At 37.1% G+C, this 14,074-nt stretch overlaps 1 protein-coding gene across 9 annotated transcripts in view; it reads left to right on the top strand.

Annotated features, from left to right (window-relative positions):
* bcas3 (BCAS3 microtubule associated cell migration factor) overlaps positions 1–14,074 on the top strand; it is a 256,386-nt gene that overhangs the window by 25,744 nt on the left and 216,568 nt on the right. For all 9 annotated transcript variants that reach the window (XR_010892170.1, XM_067365260.1, XM_067365262.1 and 6 more), the window contains exons 8-12: positions 1,371–1,478; positions 1,598–1,674; positions 4,460–4,536; positions 8,231–8,314; positions 11,302–11,472. Coding sequence is in view for 8 of the 9 variants with exons in the window: in XM_067365260.1 (XP_067221361.1) it covers positions 1,371–1,478; positions 1,598–1,674; positions 4,460–4,536; positions 8,231–8,314; positions 11,302–11,472 (517 nt within the window). In the remaining variant the exon portion in view is untranslated. The remainder of the gene's footprint in view (positions 1–1,370; positions 1,479–1,597; positions 1,675–4,459; positions 4,537–8,230; positions 8,315–11,301; positions 11,473–14,074) is intronic.

The raw sequence follows: 14,074 nt of genomic DNA on the forward strand, positions 1-14,074 counted from the left end.
AGTAGCAGAGCCAATAATGCAGCAGCACTATGCACTATACTGTACATTTTATTGCCAAAGTATGTTAATGCTAATCTGTGATGCATGATATAATCACTTCTTGTGAAGCGGCAGACAGTCGGTCGAATTAAGAGTCAGACACAGCGAAATCATTAGTGGTTGCTTCCAAAGCCAATTGTTTTGTCAATGAAGCACAGGCTATTGATCATCTTCATTTACGTGGAGTGCTTGATCAGCTCAGAGTCAGTGTCAATAACCCGGCCTCTTCGGATCCAGCTTCATCTATAGTTGGAGTCCATGTATGCTTAAATTTATTATTGTGGGTTGAGCAACTTATGTACACTTAGCCACGGCTCCAACAGAATTCCTGACTTGTTGGATTGGTATCCCGTCCTACCGGGTTGGGCAGTGCTGATGCCATGCATATTACCACAAGACTAATATCCTGCGGAAAGCAAAGTGCCCAGCACAGCGTCTTAACAGAAACATTCTGTTAAAATGGTTAATATGGCAGGCCAGGCTGTGCCAGCTGAGTGCGGAACACCTAATGAGGATTAATATCTGCCTGTATCACAAGCAACAGCCACTGCCTTCACTTAACTCCCATCTACTTGATGAAGGTAGAGAGGAAATAACTACAGGATGTGAGTGTGAGAAAGTTTCTGGCCTGGCGGGACTTGAACTTGTAATGTGTTTTTATTCTTTATGAACTTAAATAATGGGTTTTGTGTTATTGCCAATTACAGTAAAATGTAGTAGCCTTTTTTTTTTTTTTTTTTTATAAAGTTTGTGGTCTGTAAGATATTTTTTATTTTAAGAAGTCTCTTATGCTCACCAAGGCTGCATTTAAGTGATCAAAACTATAGTAAAAACAGTAATATTGTGAAATATTATTACAATTTAAAAAACTGTTTTTTTAATATATTTTAAAACGCAATTTATTCCTGTGATGACAAAGCTGAAATTTCAGAAGCCATTACTCCAGTTTCATGATCCTTCAGAAATGATTCTAATATGCTGATTTGGTGCTCAAGGAACATTTCTTCTTATCAATGTTGAAAACATTGTGCTGCTTAATAATTTTGTGGAAACCATGATATCTATTTTTCAGAATACTTTGATAAATAGAAAGTTTAAAAGAACAGCCTACAAATAGAAATGTCTTTACTGTCACTTATGATCAATATAATGCACCTTCTTTGCTGAATAAAAGTATTGATCATCATCTTTTTTTATTTTTTTATTTTTTACTGAATTTGAAAATGAAAATAATGTGTTTGGAGCATGCTTGATAATGGCTAGACCATGGTTCCATCTCACTTCCTAGATTATTTGATGTTAGTTTACACTGTTCTGTGTGTGTTTTGCAGGACAAGTCCCCCTTATTGTTGTGTGGATCTTTATTCCTTGAGGACAGGAGAGATGGTCAAGTCCATTCAGTTTAAAACGCCCATCTATGATCTGCACTGCAACAAAAGGTGCGGTTACACACATTTTGTCCTGCACTTTATCTTGGAATTATTTTAAATGCTGCATTAAGCTTATATGCACTTTATTTTTTTACCCCAACTCCATCTCCATCCCTTGACGGCCACAGGATCCTTGTTGTTAGTCTTCAAGAAAAGATTGCTGCCTTTGACAGCTGCACCTTTATGAAAAAGTTCTTTGTCACAAGTAAGTTCTTCATGTTATAGATGTGTCTGCCGAACTTGACCCTTCTTGACCTTCTCTAGTCTCCTACACAACTTTCCTCTGCCTCTTTGATCTGCAGCTTTGCAAACCAGGAAACCTAGTCTTGATTAATCCTCTTCACACACTGACTTCATTAAACCCACAAAACCCCACACAACCCTTATACGTGCTGATACACCAACGGAGCTGTTTTTCCCTGCGTCACTCCTCAGGGCTATACGATATCAAAGCTCATCCACAATTCCACAGGCCTGCTTGTTTACACAAATGGCTTTTGTTTTACAATGTGTCAGAGCTGTGCATTACCAGAAACTGTCTGTGTCAAACCGTCATTGCGTAGCATAAACAATAACAAACAAATGCATATTGTCACTCAGCCCAGCCCACTCTAGCACATAAAGAGCCATTTCCTCTCCTCCAGGCCAGACCACAGGCGAAATCCGAATGGCCTTTAAAGGAGATGCTACTCATAAGGTCCCAACTGTCATGTGCAAAACTGTGTATGGTTTCAAAAAAAATAAACTGTCCATGTCACCATGTGAATCCAGGTCCATGCTGCCCACTTAAGCAGTCGTCTGTTGAAAATTGCTATTAGCGTTGTTTTAATGGCTCTCATTGTCTATCTGACTTCCCCGTCAACGTCTGCGCCACAGGAAACGGGCACGGTCAATAACCCTTTACATCATTAATCGCTTCTCTAAATCTTACTCAACATAGGAAGAACAGGACTAAGCTTATTTTTTAAAGTGACAGACAGAAAACCAGGGTTATTATAGTTAACTAAACCATAAAAAGCTCAAACATTTTTATCGTTATCATTACTGTAATTTTATATATATATTTTTTATATATATATTACTGTAATTTTATATATTTTATATATAATGTAATTATATATATATATATATTTTTTTATTATTATATGAAACAAGCTTCGACTTATATTTCAAAGCGACTTCGATAATACAACAAACGTGAAGCACGCAAAACACATTTAGGCTTGTGCTAAATAAGAGAGATGTATGTGAGAAATGTATTTATTTGTATAGCACATTTCCCACATGGCCGTAGTTTCAGTTTCACTTTAAATAAATTTGTTTAGGCTTGCTGTTTATAATAGATGTTTATAATGAATACTATTATAATTTATGTCTGTTTTATACTATATAATATATGTTTGTAAATGTTTCATTTTATTTACTCGTATTTTACATTATTTCTGAATGTAATAATAAGATATAAAATATGTTTTTTTTTTTTTTTTTTTTTTCTCTCTCAAGAATGGAATTTTGACCCGGTGCAAGACTTATTTTATATATATATAATATCTTGTGTAATCGCTCAATAATTGTTTCAGCGGCGGAAAGACATCAATGAAACAGCTTGTAAACAATATGTCACGTAGCATTTACCATTCAGTGTCCACAGCTTCTTAGTTCAATTTTTTTCACTTAATATATGCTCTGTATTAGCCTATATTTATTATATTTTGCTTAACCTGATGTCTTGATCATTTAATCTGTTTAAATAAATCTGTCATGATGCCACGGTGTATAAATGATTTTCAACAACGAATTGGAGTAAAAATATAATTTTATAATTAGATTTAGAAGTTAATGCAAAAACCGCATCATATGCAGCTTACATGTTTGCATACAATTTGTTATTTGAGTGTTGATATTATCATATCTAAAAATAAATAGCAATTGAATTTAGGCTAATCTGTAATGTTCAAGTAAGGGCTCCCTACATAGTTAACAGCATTAGCAGAGATAGTATTTTTTTTAACCTTAAGAAATTAACTTTTAGTTTAAATTAGTATAATTTAATTTATCTAAAGACAGAGACACAATTTGTTCAGTAAACCACTGTTTAATAAAAAAAGGAAGCAATTTTATGTTTAGTTTTCTCCCCCTGCTGTACCGAACCCGTACCGAACCTTGACTTCAAAACCGAGGTACGTACCAAACTGTCAGTTTTGCGTACTGTTACACCCCTTTAAAATAATACTACAGAAGACACTTAACAATATAGACAATGGAGTTATTGTAAACATTATGCCTTTGTTGTTTTTTGAGTGAGGTCTTCTCTCTCTAGCTGTGAGATCTCAAAACAATGGTGAAAATCCCCAAGCCCAGCTCACAGGATGTGTTAAACATAAGTTATCTCTCTGCATCGGCTCCCTCTGCTTTGGAAAGGCACAAAAGACTTTTGCGTTACTGTGCTTGTGGTTTACCTCAAGCCCCATTCACCCGAGTTTCAGATCCTGACTCTACACCCTAAATTACTGTCTGGATATATTTTATATTCACTCAATGCTATAAATTACTGTCAGCACACTTCACACTGTGATATGCACTTGCGTAACCTTTCCGTGTGCGAGGGCGGAGAAAGAAGTTTGGTATTTCTGTGCTTGTTTATTAGGTTTTAGTTTAATACAACCTTATCTGATTTGCATTTACTTGCGTGTTTGCCCTGTTTGTATGTGTGATATACGGCTACATTATCATGGCATGTGGGACCGGTACGGATTCTGTGGCTGTTTTGCTCTCATGGGTCAATCTGTCTGGCAGTTAATAAAATGAGGAGCCATTCTACTGTCACAAAATGCCATACCCCTTATTTAACCTCTGGTATTACTCCAACCCTGAGCTCTAGTAAAACACAGTCTTGGGCAAGATGCTGCTATGATGAATTATTTATGTCTTCTTTGTCCTGTCATTTAGTTATCTCCTTTTATATTTGTGTGTTTTCTTTTTTGTTGCAGGCTGTTACCCCTGTCCTGGGCCCAACCTCAACCCTATCGCTCTGGGAAGCCGGTGGTTGGCCTATGCTGAAAATAAGGTAGTACAAGCACCAAACATTTTAAAGAGCTCCAGATGCACCCAAAACACTGATTTTCAGAAAGACAACAAAATCTAGGTATTTTATTTTATTTCATTTTAGATTTTTTTTTTTTTACTTTTACTTTTTCTATGTTTTTACATTATTTATTTATTATTTATTTTATGTTGTTATACATATATATATATATATATATATATATATATATATATATATATATATATATATATATATATATATATATATATATATATATATATATATTCCAAATGGAAGTGTTCATCCCTATGCCCTATGTCACTGGTTCCCAAACTGGGGTACGCGTTCGATAACGTGACCCCCAAAATGAGTTTTGTCGTTCATTTAATTCTTCCCCAGCTTTAAATAACATTAAAACTGAGCATGTATTTCATGACACAATGCCGTAACTACATGACATCCAATCAAAATACCACATCTTCAAAATACCACATCTACCATATCTTTTGCTGTCAAACTGACTAAATCCATTTCTATATAATCAGTGTGTATATGGGTGATTACAGATTACGTCAGAGGCCCTGTCCCAAATGGCGCACTTCATGTGGACTTTCGGGCTCGTGGACTTAAATTGCGCGTGCTCGCCGAGTCTACGAGCCCGTAGGCCGTCCCATTCAGCATTTTAATGCTCTGAAGTGTGCTCAGCAGCGCCCCCTTTGTACCCTTGAAGCGGTTTTCCGCAAAGCCCGCATAGATGCAGGCTCCGCACACTTTAACTACCCAGGAATCCTTGCAAAATGCCAATCAGACAACGGATGGGAGGTGATATCGCTCAAGAGCAATTGATGACATGGCTGAGAAGAAAATATTTAAGTGTAGGTATCATTACGGTTTTTATGACCTAGGTGTACATTTTACCAGTTGTTACCTACAGTTTATACAAACATTATGGTAATCGACCAGTGGTTGATATCTCAAACATGATAATAGCGTGTTGAATAATATGATTGCATTATGATTCATTAAATAAATAGAACCAAATGTCAGGGCTTTACTGAGTCATATGTAAACCTAGTATTTATATTTAAACCTGTAAATTCATCCTGAAACTCACGCACGTTTATTATGTGTTAAAATTGTAATCTTAGTTCAAATGGAACATTATGTATTATTACAACTGTATACATTATTTAAATAAGCATGTATATATTGTCCAATGCCCAGGTGGCATAAGCAAAAGCAGGCTGTGTAGTTGACATGGAGATAATATTTTGCAAAAGAAAAGAAACCTGTTCTTGATGCTAAATATTATCTCCGAACCTGCAGCTCCTGTCAAAAAACAACCAGACCGTTATTTCCGGAGTGACGATTGAGTCTATCCCAAAAATACCTCTCAATGCGCCCTCGTGGTCTCGCGCCAAGGGCCCTATAGGTCTGCACTACATGACGTCACCAAAGTGTGGACTCTGAGGAAGTCCACAAGTCTGGAGTGTGCCATTTGGGACAGGGCCAGAGTCTGCTGCCTTAGCAGATCGCGCTACATTACTGCCGTTCTCGACAATGTACCTGTAGATTTAGCACCTACTAGCATGAAAAACAAATAACCTGGCACAGAAGGTGCATAGAAATCAATTTAAGATTCAGTCTATTGATACAAAACATATCTTTTGTTAGTTCTTGTTTTTAATGTTAATAAAATTATGCAAATCCAAATATCCACCTATTTGGCAAATGTGACACTGATTTTTAGAACAGTTCAACAAACAAACGGGTAATATTAAGTGATGTTCTTCACAGTATTGTCAGTATTTATCTATTTTGCAATGAAATAATAGTTCCAACGAAAGCCACAGCAGAACTACAATAAACAGAGCGGTGTTTCGTGAACAAATCTGTTTGAATTAATCATTCGTGAAAGTCATTAATTCAATGATTCATTCATAAATACAGCCACTTGCTTCGTTACTGAATGAACGAATGACTCGGTGACTCACGCATTAAGACTTACCGCCACCTACTGGTGGTTTTAGTATGTAAAATCACTTTTTTATATTTTTATCATCATTACTTGTTTCTCTATTGAACTTTTTTTTTTTTTTAATTTGAAACATTATTAATGTTGTAAAGGTATTTATAAAGATAATAAATGCACTGGAAAGTCAATTTAAGAGGTAAATATTGTACCTTAATGGAAAAGGTGTAGTCTAAGTGGAAGAGAGGGGGTACGCAGAAGAATGGTAAATGCCTCAGGGGGTACTCCACTCTAAAAAGTTTGGGAACCATTGCCCTATGTGAACATGCTGTGTGTAGCTGTTTGGAATGCACTTGGCAAAACTCATCCATTTTGTGATCCGATCGACCAAAACACATCTTAATACCAGGTGTAAACAGGGCCTATGTCATTTATTTCCCTCTATTAAAGCACATACATGATAAAAAGAAACCATTTACAAAGCTTTTAATCATCTTGCTACTAAAACTAAAAGCGCAGTGACTTAAATTATGTTTGTGCTTTCACTTTGAGGAGTGCCAACTTAATGCGTATGTGCTTCAGATGATAAATGCAATGAATCACAGTTCTAATCGCAAAGTCTGTCAAAATGACTATTCCCAAACTTTAAAGGGTTAGTTAATTGTCTTCATTTACTCACCCTCATGTCGTTATCACATTGCACATGCGCATATATTAGAATGTCCACGTTTACTACAACAAACATTTAACAGCTACGCTTTTTTATTTTTATTTATTTTACGCTTTTATTTTATTTTACACTTTTATTTTTATTTTATTTTATTTTATTTTATTTTATTTTATTTTATTTTATTTTATTTTATTTTATTTTATTTTATTTTATTTTATTTTATTTTATTATTTTATTTTATTTTATTTTATTTTATTTTATTTGTAATATCTTCTGTTGCGCTTCATCCAGATGTTTTTGAACACAAGAACATGCCCTGTTTGAACTCCCAGCACCTCCTGATCGGAGTCAGAGCCTAATAATTCAGGCCTTCCTTCAGATTGATTTGTTGCTGAAAATTTGTTGCTTTGCACAGCCCTAAATTAAAAACTACAGTTGTTTTATTGCACTTAATTCAAGTTACCTAAGAAAGTACCGGTTTATATAAGGTAAATACATGGGTTAAGTTTAGGGGTAGGTTCAGGGTGAGTACCTAGTTATTACACAGTTACTATAATAAGTACATAGTATGTTCATGGGGAACAGGACCGTATAATAAAGTGCTACCAATTTTTTTATTCCTTACGAATTGAACATATCATTATAAAGACAATGTGTGTCATCAATAGGAGCTAACAATATAATATGACATATTATTATTAAGTAGACCCTTGATTCACCGCCATTTATGTAATGGGTGCGGTTTGTTTGCCTTAGAGAAGCCAGTTGCTGCCTAATAATGGACAGATGGGACAGTGTGTCTGGGCAAAGGTAATGAGTTTCTGGCCAATGGCAGCTGAAGTGTTGAATAGGTCTGGGACAGGGACCCTAGAGGGAGTGCGCTGTAGAATAGGGCTGAAGAACTGTTTGTTGTCCTAATGGCATCCTCCTCCTCCTCCTCTTACTCACCGTGCCCGCCTGCAGACGTCCTGGCGCGGGCTGTGACAGGCCTCTGTGGGTTAATGAGTGCTGGGGAGCTGAAAGGTTCTGGATGATAATGTGACTCTGTTCTGTCTCTGTTTGTGTGTGTGTAGCTGATCCGGTGTCATCAGTCCCGTGGTGGGGCCTGTGGAGATAATGCCCAGTCCTACACTGCCACTGTCATCAGTGCTGCTAAAGTGAGTTCACCCTTTTTTTACCACTGCCATGACTGCCACAGTCTTCAACACGCGTTATAGTGGCCTCAAAAAGTATTTGCACACCTAGGCTACAAATAAAAATCAGATAGATGGATAGATATATAGATGGATGAACTCTGAAGTTTTTTTAATATTAAAAAATAGATACTGCTCAAAATAAACGCACTAAGGACTTTGTTTGTCTAATGTTAATGGATAATTGAAGGTAAAAAAGTAAAAATTGTCTTGTCTAGAGAAAAGCCTTGTTTGTTTGCAGATGCCACTTGGTTTGATATTTTCTATCTAGTTCATTGAAGTCAATACCTTTTGAATGTGGCTTTAGTATCCAAATATTTTTTGGGTTTCAACACTGACACTCCGCACATTGACCAACAGATACTTTTGCTGCAATTTATGCTCAGATTATTTCAGTTGTATCTTACTGAGAGACTTTGTTTTGTAAGATTAAAGCCAGCCATTCTTTGGTAAAATCTGACATTTATAACTGTTGGTGGACAGTTGGCATGTTGTGCTGAGGATCCCCACTGCTTATAAAAATCATTCAACATGGTGATGAAATGATCCGTTTATTTTAGCATTTACTCTGGCCAAACTTTTTAATGTTTATTTAAAACTGTAGATCATAAAGAATATATCAGTGTTACATTTCCAGAAATGATTGACCGAGTGATCTTTAAATCTTGCAAGTTTTGTCACATTAATTAATGATAAGCTTCTTTCAAATCAAACCATACAGCTTAAATCTCTAAGTGTGGCACTTGCTCTAGTGTTTTTTGCAATTATTTGTGTATTTTTATCCATGCTTTTCTTCCTGTTCGCTCTGCTCTAAATGAATCTCATAATGTGTGCTGTTCCACTCACTTTGTTCACCATATAGCATCCCAGAGCGTTCTCGAACATAGTCCTCAGTGATTCAGAGACCCACTAGAGTTCATTTAGTGGTGGTGCCAGAACCTTGGTGCTTAACCTTTCATATGGTTCCAGTCTCCTCTCCTGGTTGCTTAATTGATTTATTAAGCCCACATCTGTATTCCCTGGCTGCCGGCCTGATCACTGCCTAACGAGCGCTAACGGCTTACGTGAGAGAAGTGCCATTAGCCTTAATGGCGGTATACATCAAAAGGAGCACAGCAAAGGTTAGCGGGGAGGAAAACAAGGTTAAAAAAGCCTTGATACGCAGACAGGCCGTCTGCAGACGGGGCTGTGATTTATAACCATCTCCTCCACTCTGACACACAGTCCCTGTGCTGAGTGGCTCTGAGTGCGGCCGTCTGGGGGCCAGGGGGCCATCTCCCATCAATCCTGTAACACAATCACAAAAGGAGGGGGAGGGCGCCTTTTGCAAAATTGAATTCTTGCAAGGCACAGATTGTGTAAATGAGCGCGATGTGACCAAAAGAGAGATGTCATTGTGCCAGCCACAAGTCTGCCTGAGCGGGGTGCCCCAGGGCTCTGTTTTCAGACCTCTGCCGTTGTGAACTGTGTTTGGGGTAAGTGGATAGCACAGCTTAAGTAGGGTCTCCTCTAGTTCTCACTTAATGGAGTGAGCGTTGCTGTATGTATGTGTCTGTCTGCCAAGGCCCCAGAGAGCTTAATCAGGCATTCAGGCCAAGCGGCAGCGTCAATACCTCGTGGCGCCTGTGTTTGTTGGGCCCTTTGGAGAATGCTCTGACAAGCCCACTAACTGACTGTGTGTAAATTGCTTTGCCCCATCAATTATTAAGAGAAGCGTTTGCCTCCTAATTGATCAACACTAATGTGTTTTCTAATCACTGCAGTTAGAGTTTTTAGTGCTAATCCAAACAGTCCCCATTGATCAGGGCTGGCAAGGGGAGGGGGCGGCCGGCTGGTGGCAGACACTGCACCGACTGCTGTGCCAGAACTCGGACATCTCTTCTCAGCTCATATCTATGAGTACACACTCACACAAACGCTAACCGTTAGCCTACACGGCTAACTCACACACCTGTCTGTTGACATTGCCTCAAACATGCAAACATGTTTTTTAGGTCATTGCTCAACAAAATCTCTGGATGTGGGAACATTGTTTGCGGTATTGATTTGAGTGTTGCAATAGAACTTATGGTTGGCTTGCACAAATGTTCCTGAATAAAATGTTTTTGTCTTTTAACCCTTTGCATGAATTATTAAATCATAAAACAAAAAATAGATTTATTTTTTACTTCAAAACATGCATAAAACTATTCCACATTTTTTCAAAATTATTATTTTAAAATATCTATTCATACAATAAATGTTATTAGAAAATATTCCCAAGGTACTGACCACTTTAATCAACCATTTTGAATTTATTCATGAGTTTATATTTATTAAATAAAAACACAATGACATATAAAGAGGGTAGTCATTTACAATTAAAAGTAAATATCAAAAGTTGTGGTTTGGCTGTAATATCATCCCCCAAATTGTTAAGGTTAAAGATCAGAACATATCAAAGGTGAAATCCAAACAAATTACAGTGTTCCTAAATAAGTGTTCGACAAGCCAAAAAATCTTCGACAAAAAGATAAATTTTTGGTTTTGGCCAAAAAAGTTTTGGATGGCTGAAACTATTAACCGAAATTTTTTGGCCAAATTTAATTGTTTTCGGGTTCAGTTCTTGGATAAATGACATAGCTTTCTTTATATTGTTAAAAAAAAAAAAAATATATATATATATATATATTATATTTATATATAATATATATATATATATATATATATATATATATATATATATATATATATATATATATATATATAATATAATATAATATAATATAATATAATATAATATAATATAATATAATATAATTTTTTTTTTTTTTTTTTTTAACCAATATAAAGAAAGCTATGTCATTTATCCAAGAACTGAACCCGAAAACAATTACATTTGGCCAAAAAATTTCGGTCACTACAGCATTTTTATTTCTATTTGTAACATTGTGTCTATGTCTTCCTGTCAGACATTGAAGACGGGCCTGACCATGGTGGGTAAGGTTGTGACCCAACTTGCTGGTACGCTGCCATCAGGGGTGCCTGACGAGGAGGGCACTGCTCACAGTGGCACCCGCCGCAGCCCTCACCAACCTGGCGTGGTCACCATCATAGACACACACACTGTGGGAGAAGGACAGGTAAGAAATGCTCACTTATACAGCATAACAAAGACTATAGAATAACACAAGACACGTCACTCCTATTGTTTTGAATTGTAGAAAGTGCAACGTGCAATATGGCGGAATAAGTCCCGCCTTCTAAATAACAGCCAATCACCGATTGGTAAAATCATTGCGTCACTGCAGCGGCCGTTAGAAGCTCCAGTTTCTATAGAAACAATCAGACGCACGCACCTCCGAAATGAGGCACAAGAGTTGTGCGTTTAGGACTGCGCATGCGCATTAGCTTGATGCAGCCTGAAAAATACAGTTTTTTTTTTGTCATGATTCAAGCGTTCAGAAACAAAATTTATGAGACAGTTGTTGTCAGATTTCATTGGTGATTTCAAATATGAAATTTAATCGAAAGCTTGGCAAACAGCTTTGGAGAATTTGATGTTTCCCCATTCAAAGAGATAGGAGCTGCACTTGGATACCCGAGAGGCGTTTCAAATATGCCCGCCGAGTGAAATGACTTGTCTTAAAGGGACTTTGAGCATAATCAGTACGGTTTGACCAAGGATGGAGGTCTGATGAGATTTAGCACTGTTTATGGTACTTTCTTCACCCATGTGACCTTGATCCTCAAGAACCCGGATTCATTCCTCTTTTCTCTGAGATAAATAATCCATTAATCCCATTCATAACTCATTCAGTATTAGAGCTTCTTGTGGCCCAAGGGGTTTGTCATCACCTTGTCATAAGAGCACATGCTCCACTGTTCGTTCACAGACTCCGTGCCAGGCCGCAGTCTCCTGATCTCATGATTTAGCCACTTCCTGTGGCTCTTTCCCCCTTGGCTGGCACAACCGTAGCCTTTTAGCATGAGATCACAGGGAGGTCATTGCAGGAGCATTACAGAAAAGATCTACCATCCTTTTTCTTTTCCACCAAGGCCTGAATGTGTGTTAAAAGAGGACTTGTAGGTGTGTGACACATGATCACTTTAATAGAGCAGTTGGTGTAAAGGCTAGCTATAATATTTGCAGTTCTCCTGTTCAAGGATTTTTACTTGGAGAGAGGTTAAGTTGGAACAGGTTTTGCTATCCTATTGATTCTGACCCATGTAAATATATCCTCCCATTTAGTGGGCTGTTAAAAATATGATAGTTTAACCTTCGAGAGTCTAGCGTGACCTGATAAACACGTTACTCTCATTTAAAGGTGTGATTTTATTCTGCTTATTTATAAACCTACGTCACGCTGATTTGCCAGAGTCAACACTTTCTAAGAGAGGTTTTCTGCATCACAATCCACACTAAAGCCAAAAAGCTGCACTCCTCCCACAGCGGACTGGTTATGTTTTCGTGTTCACACGAAACAGATTTGCGGAATTTACTGTCAATGCCATTCTCCCGTGACTCCAGCAGTGGTCTTGGCATTTTCTCTTCTCGTTTTCCCATCTCCCCCACTCCCAGTCTCAGGGGACACGCCCCTACCCCCTCATCTTCATCATCCACTCTCAGCTCTGTATTTCCTGCAAGTTTATTTACTCTTCGGATCTATCCACACACAAATACTTTACCGAAGCAATATTATTTTCCTGTACAGAACAACATTGTCTTTTTTACCCCCAATAAAAGCGATCTGGTTTGTGTCACGGGGGCATTTTTTGCAGTCTGAAATAAATGTCTGGGTTTTAGAGCATAGCTGTTTTCTGTTTGGACTGGATCCTATTAAAAGCTGCCTTGCTCCTTAATGCAACACTCCGCTAGATTTATCACTCTTCTCTCCGGCTGTCTCATGTCTGGGCTTAGTTATAATCTCTTTCATGAGCAAACTTAACAGAGGACCACTGACCAGAGAATAGCCCCTTATGAGCAACACACTCTACTTTTTCTTTCTTGCTTGCTTGCTTGCAAGGTTGATAGGCTATTTGAAAATATTGGAATTTATATTTAATTTTAAATCTCTGCACAATGTTGTGTTTTGTATTGTTTTTCATTAATTATATATTTGGTTGATTGAGTAAATAAAGAAAAGTGTAACATTCTTTCTCTATCGTTTTTTTTTTTCCTTTTCTTTTCTTGTCTTTTTCTTTTCTTGTAGTAATGCACATAAAGGGATGAATTACGGATTCACATTACGGTACTTTTTAACTGGGAGCTATTAATCTCTTTTGGGTATCAAGACACTATAGAGTTTCCTCCTGCTGTGTTTGTTTTAACTCCTTCAACATGTCACTTTTTCTTCCTGTCTGATACAGTACTGTTGCGCTGTGGGCTTTGGCAGAATATGCACATTGATCACAGTGGTCATGTGGGTTAGTCTTAGTTTCTTTGAAGCCGTGTTCATAAAACACACCAACATATTTGTGGACATCTTTTAAAAATTTAGTCAAATTTATTTGAATTCCATAATGAAACTATTTTGCCTACCATACGTCATTTAAAGCTAAAATCTTCCAGTGTGGATTAAAGCAGACACAAGGATAATTGTTAAGCACCCGCAAGAGGGCAACATGTTTAGGGTTGAATGACATGATGGGGAATGGATGATGATCATAAAAATAGACGTGGAAACATTTTTAAACGCACTTTGTTTTAAACAAAATGCCAAAACACATCTTTGTTAAACTGAT

This window comes from Chanodichthys erythropterus, chromosome 17, assembly GCF_024489055.1.
Source record: "Chanodichthys erythropterus isolate Z2021 chromosome 17, ASM2448905v1, whole genome shotgun sequence".
NCBI lineage: Eukaryota > Metazoa > Chordata > Actinopteri > Cypriniformes > Xenocyprididae > Chanodichthys > Chanodichthys erythropterus.